General features: G+C 41.0%; 1 protein-coding gene across 2 annotated transcripts in view; it reads left to right on the forward strand.

Annotated features, from left to right (window-relative positions):
• Positions 1-22359, forward strand: part of ASXL3 (ASXL transcriptional regulator 3) — a 136903-nt gene that overhangs the window by 42067 nt on the left and 72477 nt on the right. Inside the window, exon 4 of one of the 2 annotated variants that reach the window (XM_074576924.1) lies at positions 21890-21998. In XM_074576924.1, the coding sequence (XP_074433025.1) occupies positions 21890-21998 (109 nt within the window). Of the gene's footprint in view, positions 1-21623; positions 21999-22359 lie in introns of those variants that run through there. The other variant, XM_074576920.1, reaches the window with a different exon arrangement.

Raw genomic sequence — 22359 nt, forward strand, 5'->3', positions numbered from 1 at the left:
AATTGCAACAGCTGGATTAAGTTAAAACACAAAAATAAGAGTATCTGCTCAGTCCTTTGAGGGAAGGAAAGAACCTTTTGCTACGCTGTTTCGCCAAGTTAAACTCCCCTATGTACAACAAATATAACTTAAACATTTCACATCCACCCAAATATTTTAATTTGAACCAATACAATAAATCATGTGTTACTATATTTTTAAAGGTACAGGATGTGCTGTGATTGCCTGTTCTGTATTTATTTTCATGCGTTCCTTACAGGTAAAGCTCCTAACAAAAATATTTTAAGGACATACCTGACACTTATTAGTCAGCAAAATTGTAGTAGTTACTTTTATTTCAATGGGATGTGTGAAAGCATCATCTTGCTTACAGAAGTATTTTTGTAGGAATAAATATTACTAGAAAGCAGTAATTTGCTTTTCTATCTAATCTTTATTTATGTATGATTCCTTCCAGCTTCCTTATTCTTTATATCAGTTTGATTTTTCTGCCTATATTGATGGTTGAGTAAAACATTCTGAAGTGCTGAATTACTCTTCAAATACAAGAATATTCAGGGAAGGAATGTTTTTCTTCATGCATTCCTTCTTTCACGTGATACAATAGATTTTAGAATTTTTTTGTCAATTTAGTGCAAGCTGAAGATCTAGAAATAGATTGTTCTCAATGTGTTCTCACTTCCTTTTTCTCTTTTTGGGTTGTGTACAATGCTTTGGATGCTAAAAATAAACATGACACTTTTGCATAATTATACCAGAATTTGACACTTAGTTTCAAAATTCTAAATTCCTTCAGTTAGAAGTCATGCCTTAATTGAAAACTGGGGAGAAACAAAGAAAAAAAACTGTGGGGATTTCCCTGATTTTTTGTGAGTAAGAAGGAATAAGATATGATATGATTTCTTTGTTTTGAATAGAAATAAACAAAAATAAAATGAAATTTAGTGACTTCAGTTGTTCTTTCATAAAAAGGTTTATTATTATTTTATACTTCTGCTATAAAGGAAGTATGATTCTTTTATAGGTAAGGCATATTATAGGATAGAGAGAGAGGAGGGTGAGAGAGAATGAGAGGAGAGTGAGAAAGGGAAGAATGAGAAAGGGAGAAGAGGAAGAGAGAAGAAGAGTTAAGGAGAGAAGATGGAGGGGTAGAAAGAGAAAGGAGAGAGGAAGAGAAGAGGAGAGATAAGGCGTACATGACAAGGTGCTGGCAGGGGCAGGCTGCAGGGGCAGCCTCTGCAAGGAGCCACTGGTGCTGCCCCATGCAGGACATGGCTGATTCCAGTCATCTCCAACCCACCCACCGCTGGTCTCAGCTGAGCCCAGCAGCCAAGATGGCTGTGTCTCTGTGGTAATGTATTTAGAAAGGGCAAAACCACCACTCAGGCAGAAGAGGAGAGTAAAAAAGAGTGCAAAATAGTAGTGTGAACACCAAGGTCAGAGGAGGAGGGGAAGAGGTACTCTAGGTGCCAGAGCAGAGATTCGCCTCAGCCTGTGGAGGACCACACCAGAGCAGATATATCCACACTGCAGCATGTGGAGGGCCACATGCTGGAACAGTTGGATGTTTCCTGAAGGAGCTGTTGCCCATTGAGAGCCCAGGCTGGAGCAGGGTCCTGTCAGGAGCTGCAGCCCATAGAGAGCCCACACTGGAGCAGACAAAGAGTGCGAGGAGGAAGTAGCAGCAGAGAGGAGCTGTTATGGAACGACTGTAACCCCCCCATCCTTCAGTGCTGCTCAGTGAGGGGAAGGTAGAGGAATTTGAGTAAGGACAAAAGTTGAGCCTGGAAACGGGGAGCTATTTCAATTTGTTTCGTCTTTGTTTCTCTCTACCCAAATCTATTTTACTTTGCAATTAATTAATTTTCTTCAAGTCGAGTCTGGTTTGCCTCTTATAGTAACTGGTAAGAAATCTCCCTGTCTTTATCTCAACCTATGAGCTTTTTCATCCCCTTTTCTCCCTGTTTCATGTTGAGGATGGGGAGTGAGTGGCTGCATCAGCATTTGACTGCTGGCCAAGGCTAACCCACCACAAGAGGAAAGAAAGAGAAAGCAAGGGAGAGAAGGAGAGAGAGGAAAAAAAGAGGTAAGAGAAGAGAAAGAAAAGAAAGATAAAAGAGAAGAAAAAAGACAGAAGGAAAAGAGGCAAGAAAGGAGAAGGAAAGGGAAAAAAGAGGAGAGGAAGGGAAGAAGAAGAGGAGAAGAGAAAGAGAAGAGGAGAGGAGGAGAGGAGAAGAGAAGAGAAGAGAAGAGAAGAGAAGAGAAAGAAGAGAAGAAGAGAAGAGAAGAGGAGAAGAGAAGAGGAGAGAAGAGAAGAGAGAAAGAAGAGAGGAGAGAAGAGAAGAGAAGAGAAGAGAAGAGAAGAGAAGAGGAAGAGAGAAGAGAAGAGGAGAAGAGAGAAGAGAGGAGAAGAGAGGAGAAGAGAGAAGAGAGGAGAAGAGAGAAGAGAAGAGAAGAGAAGAGAAGAGAAGAGAAGAGAAGAGAAGAGAAGAGAAGAGAAGAGAAGAGAAGAGAAGAGAAGAGAAGAGAAGAGAAGAGAAGAGAAGAGAAGAGAGAAAACGGGAAACAAAGAAAGGGAAGAGACAAGATGAAAGAATGAAAACAGAAGAGAGGAGAGAAAAAAGAAGGCAGAAAGAGGGCCAGGGATTTGCTGGCCAAAGTACCATGGGACAAAGCTCTAGAGGGAAGAGGGGCCCAGGACAGCTGGTCAGTATTCAAGGATCACCTTCTCCATGTCCAGGAGCAAACTATATTGGCAAAGAGGAAGGCAGGAAAGAATGCTAGGAGACCTGCCTGGATGAACAGGGAGCTTCTGGACACACTGTCACACAAAAAGAAACTTTATAAGGAGTGGAAGAAAGGACAGCTAGAATGGGGGGCATATAAGGAAGCTGTCCAAACAGCAAGAGACCTGGTGAGAAAAGCTAAAGCTCAGTTAGAATTAAATCTAGCCAAGGAGATCAAGGGAAACAGCAAAAATTTCTATAGGTACATTAATGGTAAGAAGAAGACTAGGGAAGGTGTGGGCCCCCTCAGAAAGGAAGCGGGGGAGCTGGTGACAAGTGATATGGAGAAGGCCGAGGTTCTCAATGACTTCTTTTCCTCAGTCTTCACTGGCAAGGGCTCCAGCCACACTCCTGGAGTCACAGAAGACAATGGCAGGGGTTGGACAGAACTGCCCATCGTAAGTGAAGATCAGGTTTGTGACCATCTGATGAACCTGAAAGTGAACAAGTCCATGGGACCTGATGGGATACACCCACGGGTACTGAAGGAACTGGCAGATGAGGTTGCTAAACCGCTCTCTATTATATTCCAAAAGTCATGGCAGTCTGGTGAAGTCCCCACTGACTGGAAAAGGGGAAACATAATCCCCATTTTCAAAAAGGGAAAGAAGGAGGAACCAGGGAGCTATAGGCCAGTCAGTCTCATCTCTGTGCCTGGTAAGATTATGGAGCAGATCCTCCTGGAAGCACTGCTGAGGCAGAAGAATAACGAAGAGGTGACTGGGTACAATCAACATGGCTTCACCAAAGGCAAATCGTGCCTGACAAACCTGGTGGCCTTCTATGAGAAGGTCACAACATCAATAGACAAGGGGAGAGCAACTGACATCATTTACCTGGACCTGAGCAAAGCCTTTGACACTGTCCCTCATGACATCCTGGTCTCCAAGCTGATAAAATATGGGTTTGATGGACTGAGAATTTAGTGGATAAAGAACTGGCTTGATGGCCGCACCCAAAGAGTGGCTGTCAATGGGTCCGTGTCCAAGTGGAGGCCAGTGACAAGTGGAGTCCCTCAAGGATCAGTACTGGGACCGGTCTTGTTTAACATCTTTGTCAGCAACATGGAGAGTGGCATAGCGTGCACCCTCAGCAAGTTTGACGACACCAAGCTTTGTGGAGTGGCTGACATGCTGGAGGGAAGGGATGCCAGACAGAGGGACCTTGACAGGCTGGAGAGGTGGGCCCATGCCAACCTCATGAAGTTCAACAAGACCAAGTGCAAGGTCCTCCATCTGGGTTGGGGCAATCCCAAGCACCGATATAGGCTGGGCAGTGACTGGCTTGAGAGCAGCCCTGAAGAAAAGGACTTGGGGGTGCTGGTAGACGAGAGGCTCAACATGAGCCATCAGTGTGCACTAGCAGCCCAGAAAGCCAATCGTATCCTGGGCTGCATCAGGAGAAGCGTGGCCAGCAGGTCAAGGGAGGTGATTCTCCCCCTCTACTCCACTCTCGTGAGACCACACCTGGAATACTGCGTCCAGTTCTGGAGCCCCTACTACAAGAAAGATATGGACGTCCTGGAACGTGTCCAGAGAAGGGCCATGAGGATGATCAGAGGGCTGGAGCACCTCTCCTATGAGGACAGACTGAGAGAGTTGGGGTTGTTCAGTCTGGAGAAAAAAAGGCTCTGAGGAGACCTCATAGTGGCCTACCAGTATCTTAAGGAGGCCTACAAGAAAGCTGGTGAGGGACTTTTTAGGATGTCAGGTAATGGTAGGACTAGAGGGAATGGATTAAAACTAGAGATGGGTCGATTCAGACTGGATGTTAGGAAGAAGTTCTTCACCATGAGGGTGGTGAGACACTGGCACAGGTTACCCAGAGAGGTGGTGGAAGCCCCATCCCTGGAAGCGTTCAAGGCCAGGCTGGATGGGGCTCTGAGCGACCTGATCTAGTGAGAGGTGTCCCTGCCCACGGCAGGGGGTTGGAACTGGATGATCTTTAAGGTCCCTTCCAACCCTAACAATTCTATGATTCTATGAAAGGAGAAAGAAGAGAATAAATACATGGAAAGAGAAGAGAGAAGACAATGAAAAGTAGGAGAAAAAATCAGAAAACCGTTTTCTCCCAGAAAACATGGGAGAAGGGAGAGAAGAGAGGAGAACTGAGGGAGGGATAGGACAAAAAAAGGGAAGAAGAGACAAAAAGGGGAAAGAAAGTGAAAGAGAAAAAAAAGGCAGGAGAGAGAAAAGGAGGGTAAGAAAAGAAAAAAGCAAAAAAAGATGAAGTTAAAAGAGAAGAGAGAGAAGGAAAAGAAAGAGAAAGGAAAATGAGAGAAAAGAAAGAATAAAAAGGAAACAAGTCCAAGCAACTGTGGTTGAGGAATCTAACTGAATCCTGTTAGCAGCAAAGTTGAAATTTTTAACTGACTGGAAGAGTTGCGTGTGGTACTGGCATGTGGTAAGCAAGACTCAGGAAATTACTTTCCATCAAGTAAAAACTGTAAAATCCTTATATTAAAATAACTCAGCTTTGGTGGTTTCAGCATTGCCATTCAATTAATAGATACGTCCTTTCCGGGTAAAAATTTCCATAGAAATTGTAATAAGCATTAAAAACTTTCTTACTGGTTTGGAAAACTGATTACTTAGACAGATGGATGGTGTAGCTGAAATGGCACAATGTAACAAACTCCAGCAGGCCAGCATGTTGGCATGTGTCAATTTTTAAGAATGGGCAAAGTTTGTGAAACAGTTTAATTAGGATAACTCAAACTTAATAAGGTCTTTGCTAGTTAGAGTAAAGAAAGAAAAATCAATCACTTTTAAGTTCAGCAAAGCAATTTGCTTTAATGCTGTCCTTTCTATCAGAGAGAAGTAGTATTTAATAAAGTAATCTCATATTACAGCTCAACATTAACATATTCAAGATTTAAAGATTTCTGAAGTGAAAAAAGAAATCCATAATTGTCATAAAATGTAAACAATAGTTTTAAACTATACAGTAGTTAGTGAACTTTGCTTAGCAGTACTTCTTCATTATTTCCTTTAAAAGGTTAAATATTGCCACAATTTAAGCCTTTTCTCTGAAATATGCTTATCTTAAAATTCATTATAATAGGTCTTAGCAGCATGCTGTGTTTTGCTTCTTGTGTTTTCCTTACTGGGCAAAGGTGGAAGGAGATGTCTGTGCGTAGGCACATACTCTAATTTTAAAAATTTATTTGCAATTGGTTTTAATGGCAGTGATTAGAAAACTTCATTGATATCACGTGAGAGAGCAGGGACATAATATTAGGCTCAAGTGGAAGAACGTGTCGGGGTGTGGGGCTCGTTCAAGCTCGGTAATTCTGCCTTCCCTCAGCAGGGTGGTACCTCCCTTTCTCCTCCCCTCCTCTGTGTCTTCTCATGCCAGATGTAGCAACTCAAGGGGCTGCAGCTCAGGCGAGCCAGCTGCATCTGGCGCGTAGGTTTGGGAGCGGCTGGAGGGAGCACGTTATGTTACTGACAAAGGGTGAAATACAGACCTTGCTCTGAGGAGTCTGAAATGGAAACCAGTTGTGTCAGTCTGAGGCCATCCTTCTCCAGTTACCGAAAACTAGTATCGCAGCCGAAAGAATAATCCCACTCTCTCCAAGCTGCTTTTCCTGTTCTGGGCTGCCCTCCTCCCTGGGTGCTGGCACAAGCATTCACATTTAAAGGAGAAAAAAAAATAAAAGGGTGCGGGAAGGGGGGAAGATGGTATGGAGGCAGGAACACGTGGTCTGCCTTGGAGGGAAGTTAGGCTGCTGCACTGAGTGGCAGAGCTGGCTGAAAGTGACATGAGCCTGGTATTGATCTTGGTGCAAAGCATGTTGGTGAAAACAGAAACTACTCCATTGGCTAACATACAGGTACACGGATGCACCGTCACTGGCATAACTGCAGGGTGCTGTCTTGTCACTGACACAGCTGACATAACAAAAACCCCTGCTCTGGATGTAAGAAAGGCTGGAGATTCTTCTAATCAATCAGAGGAGGAGTGTGGCTGGAAGCTGTGACTGCATCGTGATTACGTTCCTGGTAAAGCATGATAAAGTAGGAGTCCTACGTAGCCTTCTGAATTAGACCAGGCCCACAGTGATTTTCTGGTAACAGTTTGTTCTGCCTTCTTTTCCCTTTTTCACTGTGCAACAGAGTTAATGAACCCACTGTCAGATATTGCAATGGCTTTCTCTGTGAGTGGAGCAGCAGCTCAGAAGTCCTCTGTTGTTCTTTTGCAGTACATTTTGCCGCTGTGTTTCAGATCTCCAGCAGAGGCAGCTAATCAGAGACCTAGCATTGCGGTGGTTTCTAGGTTCTTCTTCAGGAAGCTTCAGGGAAATCTTCTGGGAGCTTCTGCTTCACGGAACTTTGGTGGCTTGCTGCTGCAGGTCAGGGCCAGCCTATGGAGGCATTTGCTTCTGTCAGCTCCTACAGACAGCTTTGGTTGGCTGCTTGCTGGTTGTGGACAACCTATGTATTTTGTCTTCAGCTGACTGTTGATCAGTGTCAAGCACCTGTTTAATGAATGCTTGAGGAACAGCTGTATAACAGGTAGGCAACAGCGCAGCTCCTAGAGCCCAGGAAACAGAGGGAACTAAGACCTAGGAGTTACTGCAGCAGTAAGAGTGGCACAAAGGGGTGCAGAAAATTACTTCAGGACAATGTGGGACTGCTGAGGACTGTGCAGTGATGGTTCTGATGTGCTGTAGGGCACGGTCACCAGCAACTGTTCCTTGCACACCAGAGAGAACTCCAGGTCTTGGGCTGCACTTCTAGGTCTAGGACTACTCACACATGGCAGGGCTGTCGTCTCACCCTTGGGAAGTGCACTTTGGTCAAGGTGCTGACTTGCCAAGTGAAAGAACCAAGTGGGTGGAGATGAGTAGACCATGCAGCATGGGAGGGACAAACAGGAGATCAACAGGATCTTTGCAAAAGGCAAGAACCCAAGCTCTGCAATGTAGAGGCAGCTAAACATTATATTCAAATGAGCTATGGATAGAGACTCCTAAGATTGAAATGTTGGAAATTTATGACTTCTGGCAATAGAACGAAGATTCTCTGCCTGCAGAGAAGGGTAGGTGTAGTGCCCTGGAAGGAGGTGAGCAAGATTGCCAGGGGCAGCATCAGAGCCAGCTGAGGCTAAACCAAATGTGTACCTGAAGAAGAAAAGAAGGATGACAGTTATTTGAGACCATATCCTAAGAGAAACAGAGGCACCCAGCTACCAACCTGGTATACTTGCTGTAGCTGGTGGTTTACTTTTTGTTGGGTACTTACATCACAGATGTTTTACATGGACATATCTGAGGTTTGTCCAGCCCTCAGACTTCACCCCTTGCTGTTCATCCACGTGGCCACCATGATACTACTGGGGTCAACCCAAGTATATAAAAAATTACTGCAGAGACCTAGGGGCAAGGGTGAAGGGCACAAATGCCCACGTGGTGTTCTCTTCAGTCCTGCCAGTGAGGTGGAAGTGCTCAAGTGGCCAAGGGCACCATCCCTCAAGTCAATATGTAGATGCATGGCTGGTGTCACAGACAGAGCCACGGTACCCTCTTTGAGGAATACGGACTGCTGAACCAGGGACAGGATGCATGAGATGAAGTGTGGCAGAGGCATCTTTGCTGACAGTCTTGGTAACCTATTCTGGAGGACTTTGACATAGCTGCTTAAGGGGAGGGTTGCTGCAATTTGGAGGAAGTGAAGGCGTGGGTAACGTTGAGGAAGTGTCTGGGAACAATGTGATCGGGTAAACCTTGCACTTTCCTTATGCGGGCAGTATGAATGGGGCATCCGTTTCAAGTGTCTGTACACAAAAGCACAGAATATGGGAAACAAGCAGGAGGAACTGCAAGTCTGTGCGCACTTCCAGAGCTCCTGGGGTTACAAAGACATGGTGGGATAGTTCACACAATGGAGTGCTGCTCTGGATAGGTGGATGGATACAGGCTGGCAAAGAGGGGCAGTGTATGCAAAGGAGGAGCAGGAGTGCACAGTGCTTTGCCTTGGAATGGGTACTGAACCTGTCAAGCACTTAGGAGAGGGCAGAACAACATGAGTAATGTTGTGGTAGGCATTTGCTGCGGATCGTCTGGCCAAGAAGAAATAGATGAGGCCTTTAAGTAACTGCTGGGACCTTGCAATTATTGCAGGCCATAATAGTCATGGGGAATGCAAGCAAGCCAGGACATTCCTGAAAGTCAATTTCTTGATGCAGGTGATTGATGACCCAACTAAGAGACATGCTGTCCTGGACTTGTTATAGATGAATAAGGAAGAACTGGTTGAAGGTGTGAAGGTTGATGACCACCTTGGGCCATGATTGATCATCAGACTATGGACAAAAGGGACCAGGAAAGCTGTTTTATCTTCCTTGGTGAACAAGAATGGCCCATTCCAATGTGCAGAAAGTTGAGCAAGTGTGGCAAAAAGCCAATATGAATGAACAAGGGCAAATCATACCTGATCAGCTTCTTCACCTTCTATGATGAGATGGCTGGTTCAGTTCATGAGAGAAGAGCAGTGGATGTTGTTTACATTAACTTTAGCAAGACTTTTGGCATCATCTCCCATAGTATCTTCACAGACAAATCGGTGAGATCGGAATTCAGTACGTGGACAATAAGTTGGATGGAAATTTGACCAAACATTTTGATCAAAGCTGGTAAGTCCAGTTGGTGACCAGTTACTAAGTGGTGTTGCTCAGGCATTGATACTGCAGCTGTTATTGTTGAATGTTGCTGTTAAACACCTGGACAATGGGACAGAGTGCATATTCAGCAAGTTTGGAGGTGATCCTCAAATGGAGGGAGTGGTTGGTACACTGGAAGACTGGGCTGCTCTTCAGAGGGATCAAGACAGCAGAGAATTGTGTTAACAGGAGCCTCATGAAATTCAACAAACGCAAGAGCAAACTCCTTCATCTGGGACATAGTAACCCATGCAACAGTACCCATTGGGGGCTAACTGGCTAGAAATCAGCTTTGCAGAAAATGACCTGGAAGCCATGATGGTTAACAAGCCAGATGTTAGTCCAGCCATGTGCCCTTGCAGCAAAGGTGGCCACACTCATATTGGGCTGTGTTAGCAGGAGCATGGACAGCAGGTCGAAGGAACTGATACTTCCCCTCTGTCCAGCACTTATGAGACCATATGTAGAGTATCATGTCCAGTTTTGGGCCCCCTAGTACAGGAAGGAAAGAGATACCAGAGTGAGTCCAGTGGAGGTTCACCAAGATGGCTGGAGGCTAGAGCATATGATGTATGAGGAAAAGCTGAGAGAGATGGACTTGTTCACACAGGAGAAGAGAAGGCTCAGGGGGATCCCATGGCAGTCCACAGCTCACTAGCGGGAGAGTGTAGAGAAAACAGAGCCAGGCTTTTCTTGGAAGTTGCACAGAGACAGCATGAGAAGCAAAGAATGAGAGGCAACAGACGCAAATTGGAACATGCAAAAGTCTGATTTGATACTAAGAAAAATATTTTCCCAGTGAGAGCAGTTAGGCACAGGAGGAGGTTGTCCAGAGAGATCGTGAAGTCTCCATTCTTGGAGACTGCACAAAACTTGACTGGACAAGCCCCAGATCCAAGTTGTCCTGTTTTGAGCAGGAGGTTGATCTAGATGACTTCTGGAAGTTCCTTCCAATGTAAATTAGGCTACGATTATATGAGTGTGTGAACCTTGGTGGAGCTGAATGTTCTTAAAAATAACTGTAATGTTGTTTTGGTTTGGGGATTTTTTTTTGGGGGGGTGGTGGGTATTTTTTATTTTGCATTTGACTAACCATTTATATCTCAATAACACACACAAGGTATTCTTAAAGCACTACAGAGAAAGTTGTGGAGACTGGCCAGTTAAAAAGCCAAATTAAACAAGAGAACTTGGGATAACTTCATAGAGGTCCCTTGTGTAGGATGATTAAATTTTAGAGGCCAAAAGGCATTCGGTGATTACTGACTATGTCTTGTTCAGCGTAGTCGCTTTACTTTCCACCTTAATTTTTTTTTGAAGAGTAAGCTTCACCCAATTTGAAGCCAAGAATATTTGGAAGGGTGGGGTGGTTTTTGATTTTATACATTGCACATTTTGTGGCAGTGTTTTTCTTTGGTTTAGTACATTTTTGATTGTAGCACAGTCATTACTTCATTTTTCTAAACATATGTATTTAAAACCCACAAGGGCCTGTGAAATCTGATACTAAAATAAGACATCATATATATCAAAACCATGGTTTCTTTAAGAAAGCCATTTTTTAACCTCTACTCCAGAGTTCCTTTCATGTGGCAGTAATTCATTTTTTTTCCTTTCTTTATAACTTTTTCGTTCGTGGTGATCATTGGTATTATAGTAGAGAATGAAAAATGTACTACTGCTTTTTAATGAAATCAGTTAAAACTATTAAAAGGTAATATTTTAGTAGAAGAGAAAAGAAAAAATGTGTATTCTTGAATAGGAAGTAGCTGTCAGAGAGAACTGTATTATTCGACCAGTATAAGAATTTGTTACACAAAGAAATCAAATAGTTTCTTTCAAGTGATGTTGAATGAGGAGGGTGTTCTCGGTCCAGCAGACACCTTAGCTGTCGTGACCATCTCTGACGCGCTGATTTCTTGTTCTTTTGGGATTATTTCCTTTCAGAAACATTTTTCTTTTAGTATTATTTTGAAAGGTTCTCTTTTAATCTTTGCCTGTATCTTTCAAAAACACATTCAAAATGTCTTTTTTTTGTTAGCATTGTTTTTTTTCTTGTATTATTTGCACTACATCTAATGAAATGGGAAGGATTCAAAGTACAGAGATAGATTTACTATATATCCTTGCTTTGAGATTTTTCTTCACAAAGAAGAAAAACCTGAGGTTTTCCCAGGTGTTACAGAACACAGAAAAGTGTAAACATTCTCTATAAAACTTGTATTCTCATTTCCTTTCTGGTCGAGGAATGCTTGTTGCCATATGTGAATATCATTTAAAGAGGTGTCACGGTGTTTCAAGCATACTTTCCAGAACATTAAAGATATTCAGGGAGACCTACTCAGAGGCATGGCTGACAAAGGGCAAGGGTAATCAGCAAAAATAATGGGTAGGAATATTTAAATTTCAGGAAATCACGTTTGTGTATTTCTGTTTGCAGTGTATAATGTGGCATTGGTATGATATGTTTGTGTGCTTTTTATTTTTTCTACTGGAATTTACTAGCTATACTGATAGTATCTTGTTTTCAAATACATTATAAACCTAGTGTAAATTTGTATTTCCATAGGAAATTTTTCTTTCAAAAACATGTTTTTGAAGAAAAAAATATTTTCTGTGGAAAATCCATGTCAATAACTGTGAAATTCTATTCAGGAACACTTTTAAATTTTACAAAGGTTCTGGAACTTTAGTATGTAAAGACTTTCTGGAGAGAGAAAATGGTTTAAAAAAGAAAAGAAAAAGCCTCACTGGCTTAAGGAGTACTGAGATTTGTGGTGAAATTTTGTTCCCAGGACGTTTCATTTTATTATTTTAGATGAGTTGTAATAAAGCTCTGGTTTCACCACAGATGAACTCCTTTTTTTTTTTTTTTTTTTTTTTTTCCTGGAGTGTTACTGTGGCTATTGTCACCAGGTTTGACACCATCAGAAGTTTTCCCAGGCTGCCAGCACCAGGAGATACAATACATTTTGCTCTAGATATCAAAAAGATTCATTATCAGTGTTGTAGGGTACCAGAACTTCATATACCCTGCCCTCAGACCACCGAGTGTTCTAAAGTTAAGGGTGGAAATGCTGAACTTGATTGAAATGTTTGTCAAAGGCCATTGTACAGAGCCGAGGGCAGATCTGATGTGTTTGCAGTAGTCTTTACCTCTGAGGAAAAAAAGAAAGGTCAGATACACCATAGTGCTGCCATACAGAGGTGAAAAAAACTAAGTCTATGCCATCATTTGCAAAAGTGAGCCAAACTCTTAGCTACTGAGAGAGAATAAAACTTTATGGGTAGCTGTGCATGAGAGCTTTGCTTTACCAAGAAAGCTAATCTTAGATTGTGTGGTCGCTTGTGACCTACAGTCGGTGAATGCAACCAGGCTGGCAAACTCTTAAACAACGAAAGAAACCAACCTTTTTTTTACCAGCATCCCTTGTCTTTTTGTCATGTCACCTTCAACTAGCAGTTTCATTCACTTGTCCGCCTTGATTTTTACATGACAACATACGGCTAGTGCTTTGTTACTTTTGTGCTTTATCATGTGTGCCAGTGTCACATAATCACTGCGCGCAATGGCTGTACGTAGATGTACAAAAGGCCCAGAGGGAGATTGGTTCTTGTTGGAGGATCCTAGAAGTGGCAGTGGCATAATCTCCAATATTTGTTTATCTTGTATATCCTTTCACAGAAGACTTGATTAATCTTTTCCTGTCTCTCTGGGTGGCTGCTTGCCACTCCTCCAAGGAAAGACAGCCGTTTAATGCTTCCAACTGTCTGGTAAGAGGTAGAGGACACCTGTTGGTTCTGTGAAAACAGCTTCAGTTCTGACTCCTTCCCTGATTCCAGGTTTGGTGAATTCAAAATGTAAAACCAGGCTAGGTGAGTTTGTAAATGAGATTTCCTGCTGAGGAATGCAAGAAATACCTTTTTGATGATACCCGGCTTGAATTTAGTGTCCATGTTGAATTTCTCTCCAGTATTGCTCCAGATTATTTCACATTTGAAGGACAATGAAAAGATTCAGTTTCTTGGTGATGTATCAGACACTTTAGTCAGCTGTGATTCCAGCTGCTTGTAACTCACAAGCTACAAAAGGCAAGGTTCAAGTTCATCACTTTAGTTATTTGGGATTCACTACTTTGGTTAACTTCGGTGAAAGCTGATAGGTAAGTTCTGCTGACTTGTGAGACAGACACAAGGTTATCTATGACAGATGTGTTACGTTTAGCACGTCTGTACTGGTCCTTGTTTTTTTCCATCATACTAATAATATTCTTGCCTCCATGTTCATCTGGGTTAGAAAAACAAGAAATCTATATGAGGGTTGTGTACAGAGTGATGTCAGTAGTATATATAATGGGTCTTTTTCCCTATCATCTTCTGGGATTTGTTTACAGTCTGTGAGACTACCATCAAATCAGCTGTACTAGTCTGTCTTGTTGCCTGATAGCTGTGAGCTTACTGCCTTACTTGCTCTGCTGAAGAATAGTAGCCGTGTTTGTGATATTCGAAGGCTAAAAGTCAGGTGCCACAAGTAGGACCAGAGATGTAAAAATTTTCCTTAGGGTGATGCCCAAATGAGAACAAAACTGATGTTAATTTTGGCTAACGTGGATAAAACTGATTAAAAACAAACTTAAAAAAAATAAATATCTCTTTCGAGAAATTTATTTTAATCCTTTGAAATACATGTAAAGATCCAATTGGGAGAGCTCATATTAGGAATAAACCTTAAGTATAGTTTATTCAAACTGTATAAATAGTATTCTACCTATATGCACTTCAATTTCTATAAAACTTTAGCAAATAACTGTTTAAGGCTTAAGAATTTATATATTATGACTTTATTTATTATTTAAGTGGTTAAGACTTCAGAACATAAATAGTTTTGACAATCACACCAACTGTGGGTATCAAGAGTGTTTTCTGTAGATCTCATTAGATCTCTCTGTGTGAGAGGCTGAGATCGAGCAACCCTACAGTTTCACTAGTCTTTATATAAAAATAGTAGATGGTTCCCTAGCTACCTACTACCCACATACTAAAAGATAATGGTTTTATTGTTTAATAAACTGTTGGATATGTAATATTTTGAAAAGTCTCCCTTTTTTCCTTTTCTGTCCAACACATCTAATGTATTTTCATTCAGCATTTAAAAGACAATCTTTTAATCAAGTTCCAGTTTCTTTCCAAAAACAACTTAACACAAATAAGTACACTTGTAATGATTTAGTAAATGTGTTGCCATTTCTATTTTAACATCAGAAAATACAACTTAGATTAATTTTTGAAAGTTAAGTTAGATAATTGCTGAGTGTATTTATAGTCTCACGATTAGCAAAAAATAATATTACATTAAAGCTCTATTTATTTGCTGATTGGGGTATTTTAATCATTTCAAGCAATGAACGAATTAACCTTGTGGTAGGAAAATAAATGGAAAAAAATTCAAAAGCAAGATTTAAATTGATTGTTCAAAGCAGGTTTTCTGTTTGATAATTTAAATTGGTTTAGTTTGGATTAACATGTTTAGTTCATGATTTTGCTGTCTATTGAAAGACGGGTAACTCTGAATGAAATTTTACCTGCAACATGTAGTCTGTGTTTAACATTGGATGAGAAGCAGATATGCTGCTTGCTGCCTTCCTGTGTAGGGATCTACAAAATAACCAGGGAAGACAGTGGAGACTTCATCATCATGTGATTTGATTTGTTTAGACTAACTTGAAGCTTTTATTGCTGAAAAGTTTGTAGATGGTTGGCAGGAAATCTTGCACTCATCAGCATTGTTTTCAGCCATTTACTCTGTGCTCTCTACTTCCCTCTGTGCCAAGGGAAGGATCCTGTGCCTGTACTGTTTGAATGCAGTAAAATGTCTGGGATATTTTTCAGTCTTGGGTGTCAAGATGTCAGTTCACTGGACATCTCCTGGTTCTTCCTCCTGAGCCCAGGCTGGAAGAGCTTGCCTCGGCCTCAGCACTAACGGCGGCTGCAGCACTGCCAGCTCAGTCAAGCATGGCTGTGGGGGGAGGGTGGCTCTAGAGTCATCAGCAGCAGTTTGCCTGTCTTCTTGATATATAGAACAGCTCTCTTCTTGTCTTGGTGTTGCTGCTTAGATTCCTGGTGGTTTTGTGTCACTCCCAAGCTAGGTCATGACTGCAGTCTTGTAAGGGAAGTTCAGACATTTTGCTGGCATATGATAGCAAGACCATGGTCACGTGGTCTTGAAGACTGTGGGAAAACTTCTTCTTTGACTTCATCACACTGAGCATCCAGTACTGCATGCATTGCTCTATGAAACACTTCAGCAAGCAATGCACATCTAGACATCTAGCCAATTCTCCAGCATTTCTGGCTGCTGTTAATGTTGGAAAAAGTATAGTTAGGGTATATGGTTAACCTCAGGCTTAAACAAAATTTTGATTTAATAAAAAGATAAAGAATCCTAGGATACAGTGCTAGACACATGCTCAAGAGATCATTCAATACAAATGCTAACACTGGCACAGGTTCATATAGTATATAGAATCATAGAATTCGTTAGGTTGGAAAAGACCTTTAAGATCATTGGGTCCAGTCGTTAACCTAACACTGTCTACTGGGGACTAACAAGTCCACCACTAAACCAGGTACCTAAGCACCACGTCTACCCGTCTTTTAAAGTTCTCCAGGGATGGCGATTCCACCACTTCGCTGGGTAGCCTGTTCCAATGTTTTACAACCCTTTTGGTGAAGAATTTTTTCCTAATATCCAACCTAAGCCTCCCCTGACACAACTTGAGGCCATTTCCTCTTGTCCTATCACTTGTTACTTGGGAGAAGAGACCAACCCCCACCTCTCTACAACCTCCTTTCAGGTAGTTGTGGAGAGCAGTAAGGTCTGCCCTCAGCCTCCTTTTCTCCAGGCTAAACAACCCCAGCTCCCTCAGCCGCTCCTCATAAGACTTGTGCTCTGGACCCTTACCAGCTTTGTTGCTCTTCTTTGGACACGCTTCAGCACCTCAATGTCTTTCTCATAGTGAAGGGCCCAAAACTGAACACAGTATTCAAGGTGCGGCCTCACCAGTGCCGAGTAGAGGGGAATGGTCACTTCCCTAATCCTGCTGGCCACCATATTTCTGATACAAGCCAGGATGCTGTTGGCCTTCTTGGCCACCTGGGCACACTGATGGCTCATATTCAGCTGCCTGTTGACCAACACCCCCAGATCCTTTTCCACCAGGCAGCTTTCCAGCCATTTTCCCCCAAGCCTGTAGTGCTGCTTGGTGTTGTTGTCATCCAAGTACAGGACTTGGCAGTTGGCCTTGTTGAACCTTGTACAGTTGGTCTTAGCCCATCAATCCAGCCTGTCCAGATCCCTCTGAAGATGCTTCCTACTGTCAAGCAGATCAACACTCCCACCCAACTTGGTGTTGTCTGCAAACCTACTGAGGGTGCACCCAATCCCCTCGTCCAGATCATTGATAAAGATATTAAGTAGAACTGGACCCAATACTATACCAACCAGGACTGGTGTGTGTTTGATCTTCTGATGAAGGTCATTTTACAAACTTCCCTGCTTTGTTCTGGTGTTGATTAAAGCAACATCAGCTACATTCACACTTTTAGACTACGTGTGAACTTTCTTTTTTTCTTCCCTCAAGGGCCATGAAGACCATTTATCTCCATTGACTTCTAACAGCCTTTTACATTTTTCTGAAAAATTACAATTATTCTGTTTTCTGGACCACAGAAATGTGTTTTCTATAGCCTTCCCTCATAAGTCTTATTTTCTTTATCTGCTATCACTCTTGTTCTTCTTTAGACTTTTTGCCTGTATTTCTCTTTAAATAGGCCCTGAATTTGACAGGTATCCACTAGCACTGGAGGTAAGAGAATGTTCACCTTGTATGTCGGTGGGCTGGCAAGCTGGTTGACACATACAGTTGCTGGTGCCATTACCTTCTGATCTATTTCACTTTGCTGGTGTCAGTCCTTTGGACTTGACATGAAAATATGCATTTTCTGGATTTGATTTCACATTCGGTTGTATAGCACTTAGCACTTCCTTTGAATTTCATGTTGCTAATTTTAAGGGCTGTCTCCAATACATCATGGTATTTCTGACTTTATGTCCTTTCTTCCAGGGGGCTTTTGAACCTTCCCAAACTGATGTAACTTACATGCAGTATAAGCATATTTTTTTCTATTTGACTTCGTATCAGGCCTAGAAATCAGTTCTGAAGCCTTTTGGTTTTACTTTGTTTCCAGCAGTGAGTAGAAATTATTGCTCCCTTGTGACTATTTATGGATCTGTATAAAACGAGCAAATGATTTCAAACAAATAAATACTGATCACATTTACGATAGCTAAGTGCTCCTCTTACAGCAGTCGTTGTTCGATTTGGGAAGGTATCAGGAGCCCTGGTAAGCTCTGTGAGGGGGATATGGCGGAAACGCTGCCTGCTGCAGGACCCGAGGTGCCTTGTCTGCATAGCGTTGGGAAACTTTCACTGTCTGCTACGCTATATTGTCTGGACAGGTTGGCTTTAGTTAATTTATTTTCCATGTTTAAAACATTTTTTTTGCCAAGATCATATTTTTTTTTCTCTTGGCAAGCAGCCTAGCAAAGACCATTGGAATTGAAAGTGTAACCGTAGTTTTCAGGGGTTTTCTGACACAACTGTGTGTTTGAGGAGTTTAAAATAGAAAAGTAAATAGTGTTTTTACTGGTGTTTTTACACATTTTTGTAGCGTTTGGGGGAGGGTGGCAGGGGAGAAAGTAACTGAAACCTGTACTTCCCCTACGTGTTTTTACAGAGCTTTGGGTTTAGAGACGGTGTAGTCGAGCATTTTGGTTTAGGTAACGCGGGCTGCATAACCAGTAGAGGGAGCCCAGAATCACAAAATATTGGAGATGCTTTTGACTGGGGGAGTTGGGGTGAGAAGCTTGCTTTGATAATGTACAGGAATTTTGTGATTATATTTAGCAGGATGCGTTGATTACTGCCAACTTATAGAGATTCTGGGGAAGAGCATTTATGAAATGTTGAAATGCTTGATTGAGATATTCTAAATGATCAAATTGTATTAACAACTTTTATATTGGAAGGCTGATCAGTAATTCCTTCTCTTTCTTATGTTGCTGCTGGTTGCTGTGAATTCATATCACCTTTACAGAAAGTAAGTAACTTTTCATTTTTTAAATCTTTTTGAAAGGGTGCGGGTGTGGGTATGCTGCTTGTATGTATGTGTATATATATATATGTATACATATATAAAATAAACATATGAGCAGAAAATGATGAATCTTAAAGACATACTGCTACAGAGGATGACTCCCATGTGTGAATGACTTTTGGAGTACTGCAGTGGTTTAAAGCAATCTCACCCAAAAGGTTATAAATAGTATGAAAGTTCTGCATCCAAAGGCTGTAAATGGTAAACACATTCCTCATGTGTAGACTATGGCAACAGAACTTAAAAAGCTTAAAATAGCTTATGGCTTTAAAGATTCACAGATACCAAGTTACAAAGTAGAATGTTATCGTATCCAAGTTGATTTAACTGAATCAAAGTTGCACTGACTTGGAGTGTTTCAAGAACTTAGGTCAAACAGCCATTTTTGACATTCAAAGGTACCCAGGCTTATATTTGGCAGTCCTTGGCTGCAGCATTAATACATCCCAGCAGCTCTGAGCAGAACGAATATGTCCTCAGGCTGTAGGAGAATTTAGAAAGCATGCAATAAGTAGTATGGATCCCTCAGAAACTGCTCTGTGATTCAGACATCAGTCTGCATCCTGGGATCTTTGATTGCTGGCTTTTCTAACTGCGGTCCCGTGCGAGCATTTCCAGCATCCCTTGTGGGTAATATTTGTGAATTTTAATATAGTGTTTTAAGGATGCCTGTGCTGACAGAATAGCCAAGTCATTGGTTAACATGGGTCAAAATAGCAGTGATAAAGGACACCATGGAATTTCACTTTGAGCTGCTAGCTCAAAATAAATCCCACCCCACAGTGTCCAGATTATTATTTCATTTGCAACTTAAGTATGTGTGGTTTGTTTTGTGCTCATTATAGACATACCCAACTCCAACTTTCAAGAAGGGTGGATATGGCCCTTTGGTTGCATGCCAAATTATTTAGGAATTGCAGATATCTGTATGAAACGAGCATAACAGTAGCTAAAGTACTTCTTGGCTCAGTAGCTGATACGGATTTCTTTGTAAGTCAGAGAGTATTTTCTATTGTCCACTTGCCAGTTGGCTAGACTTCGAAGATTAAGATATCTGCTGCGAGCACAGTAGTGGTCATGAGATATTGCCAAATCCGCTATTTTGGGTTCATTCATCTTGTATCATTTTAATTGGTTAATGATATCTAAAAATAAGTGTAGAGTCCAAAATATCTACATTGGAATAGGAGGATACAAGTTGTGCATACATACACACACAGTTTTGTTTCTTGTTGATATATTGAGTTCGTCTTCCACTGCAGAGTCAGCAAGTTCTTTCTGTCTTGCAGAGAAAGTCTTAATCTGTGATAATGTTTCAGTAAAAAGATCCAAGACTGTAAGAGTTGAAAATGCTCCACGTTATGTATGTTAACATATGGAAGAAATTATGCAACTAGAACTACTCTATTAAATGCTTTGTGTCTTTGCTTGTCAAACATTAATACAGTAAGGAAAATGTGTAAAAAGAAGTATCCTACTTATTCCCAAACTGTTTTAAGTAATCGTTAAACACAATGAAATCTCCTTAACGTTTTCTGTGCTACTGCTAGCAGTATCATTATATTTCTACCGTATTTAGTTTTGTATCCTCTTATAGTATTGTATCAAAACCAGATGTGGAATTAGTTTTATTTGCAGGGGGGGAAAGAAACAACAAAAACCTGTCAGAATTTTCATATTGCATGATTATATTTAGAATACTTATAAAATAGATGTCTGTTAAATATCTGATGTGTTTACCATCAAGCAGCATTTTTACCTGTACTTTTTGATTTTAGATTTAGTAATGTGATAGATTAGGTGACCAGTAGTAAACAAATTAGATTGGACAGGACTTCCTGTCTTGAGGACACTTTATAGTTGATTTTTTACTGGAAGAGAAATTGCCACACTATCCACCTTGCCATTAAATTAATGCAGGTACAGTAAGGACGAATTCTGTTGTAACAGAGCCATGGAAATCAACAGAAAGTATCATCATATGAAAGATTATAATTTCATTCCGGTTTTATTTATAAAAAAAAAAATCAGCCAGCAATTTTCAGCAAAGATTGGATGTTGTGTTATAATATTGCGTAATAAAGAACAGTAGTTTATGATGGACTTTTGAAGCCCTGTTCCTGGTTTATGGCTGAGTGTATAATTAATCCTGAAATACTTCGCAACACACTTAATTTAATGCACAGGCATTGTTCCACTTAACCAAGTGGAATATATTTACGTGGCTAAAGATAAGCGTGCGTGCAGGCGAGGGACCCCAGGGAGGAAGCACAGTTTCAGATTCAGTCCCTGAGTACACCGTGTACATTAGTCAGTAAATGGGGACAAAGATGTGATAGTACATCTATAACTCTTGTACTTTAATTTTTAAATTAAAATGAAATAAAACAATTAATGACTACCTTCTTCACTACCATTTCTTAGATCAACTTTTCAGAATAGCGTAAGTGTAGCTAGGGTAGAAACATTTGCTTTCTTTTTCTGATGTAAACATGCATATATACAAAGACGTCTCTGTACAAGTGCTCTTTTTTTCTTAATGAATTGTGTTTCTTTTTAAATAGTCCTTTAATAGTCCCACGCGTTCCACAGTGGTATTACAATTACTACCTTGAGTAGGTCAATCTCTTAATCTCTAAAACAACTCTAATTAGAAAGATAGTGCTTCATAGAAGGTACAAATGTGCTTGTATTTGTGTATACTAATGCATGCTGACCATGTTAAACCAGAAGAAGGCTTAACTATATATCACTTTTAATTTTAAATGTGTTCTTCCTGGGCTCTTCATTATTCTTTTGTTGCCTTTCATCCTATGGGATGCAGCTGCCCTTGAACTTGGTACTGTTTTGATCATTCATGTGCAGCAGCCACATTGTCTGTAACATTTTAAAAATGAGGCTTCATGGTGTTATTTACAAAGTAATTTCACATAAATATTTGGACTTCGGTTCTCAGGATGTGGAGCTGGTTGCTGTATGAAGAAAAGCATAATTATAATTCACAGACTTTTTGCCTCAAGCCTAGGGGACAGATGCATACGATTAAGTTTGAAACTGGCCTGTTATTGTAATGTAGATGTTTTCAGGGTTGAGAGAATTAAAAAAAAAAAAGGGGGGGGGGGGCAAAAAAAAGCCAGGCAAGCATGAGTTTTAAAAAAAAATAGACCGAGGGAATAGTTTTACAAGAGGCACTCAATCTTGGACTGCACAATTTTATTTTTCAGTGGAACCTCTCCATTAGCTTGCCTGAATGCAATGCTTCATACTAACACTCGTGTAGGTGATGGAACATTCTTCAAAATCCCTGGGAAGTCGGGACTCTACGCTCTCAAAGTAAGTTTAAATTTTGTATATGGAAAGTGCATAGCACTATTAATCCATTTTATGAATGTCTCAATAGATATAAAGGTAAACAGATTAGATTCTTTGGAGAGGAAATGACCTGATAGTCCTTTAACTGCTTTCAGATGTCTTTTAAAAGGATTTATAATGAAAGTAAACATTGAATGTTTTATCCTAGAAAGCATATACATGTTCTTGAATTTGGCATATGGTATAAAAAACATGTAGTTTAGCTAAAATGCTGCTTTTTCAGAGTTGTTCACAGAAAGGCCTTTGTTTTATGAGCAGTGAGCTCAAGAGGATCACTGACTTTCTCGTTAAGTAATTGTATTAATGTTTGATTTTTCAATAG

Source organism: Larus michahellis, chromosome 2, assembly GCF_964199755.1.
Source record: "Larus michahellis chromosome 2, bLarMic1.1, whole genome shotgun sequence".
In the NCBI taxonomy this organism is placed as follows: domain Eukaryota; kingdom Metazoa; phylum Chordata; class Aves; order Charadriiformes; family Laridae; genus Larus; species Larus michahellis.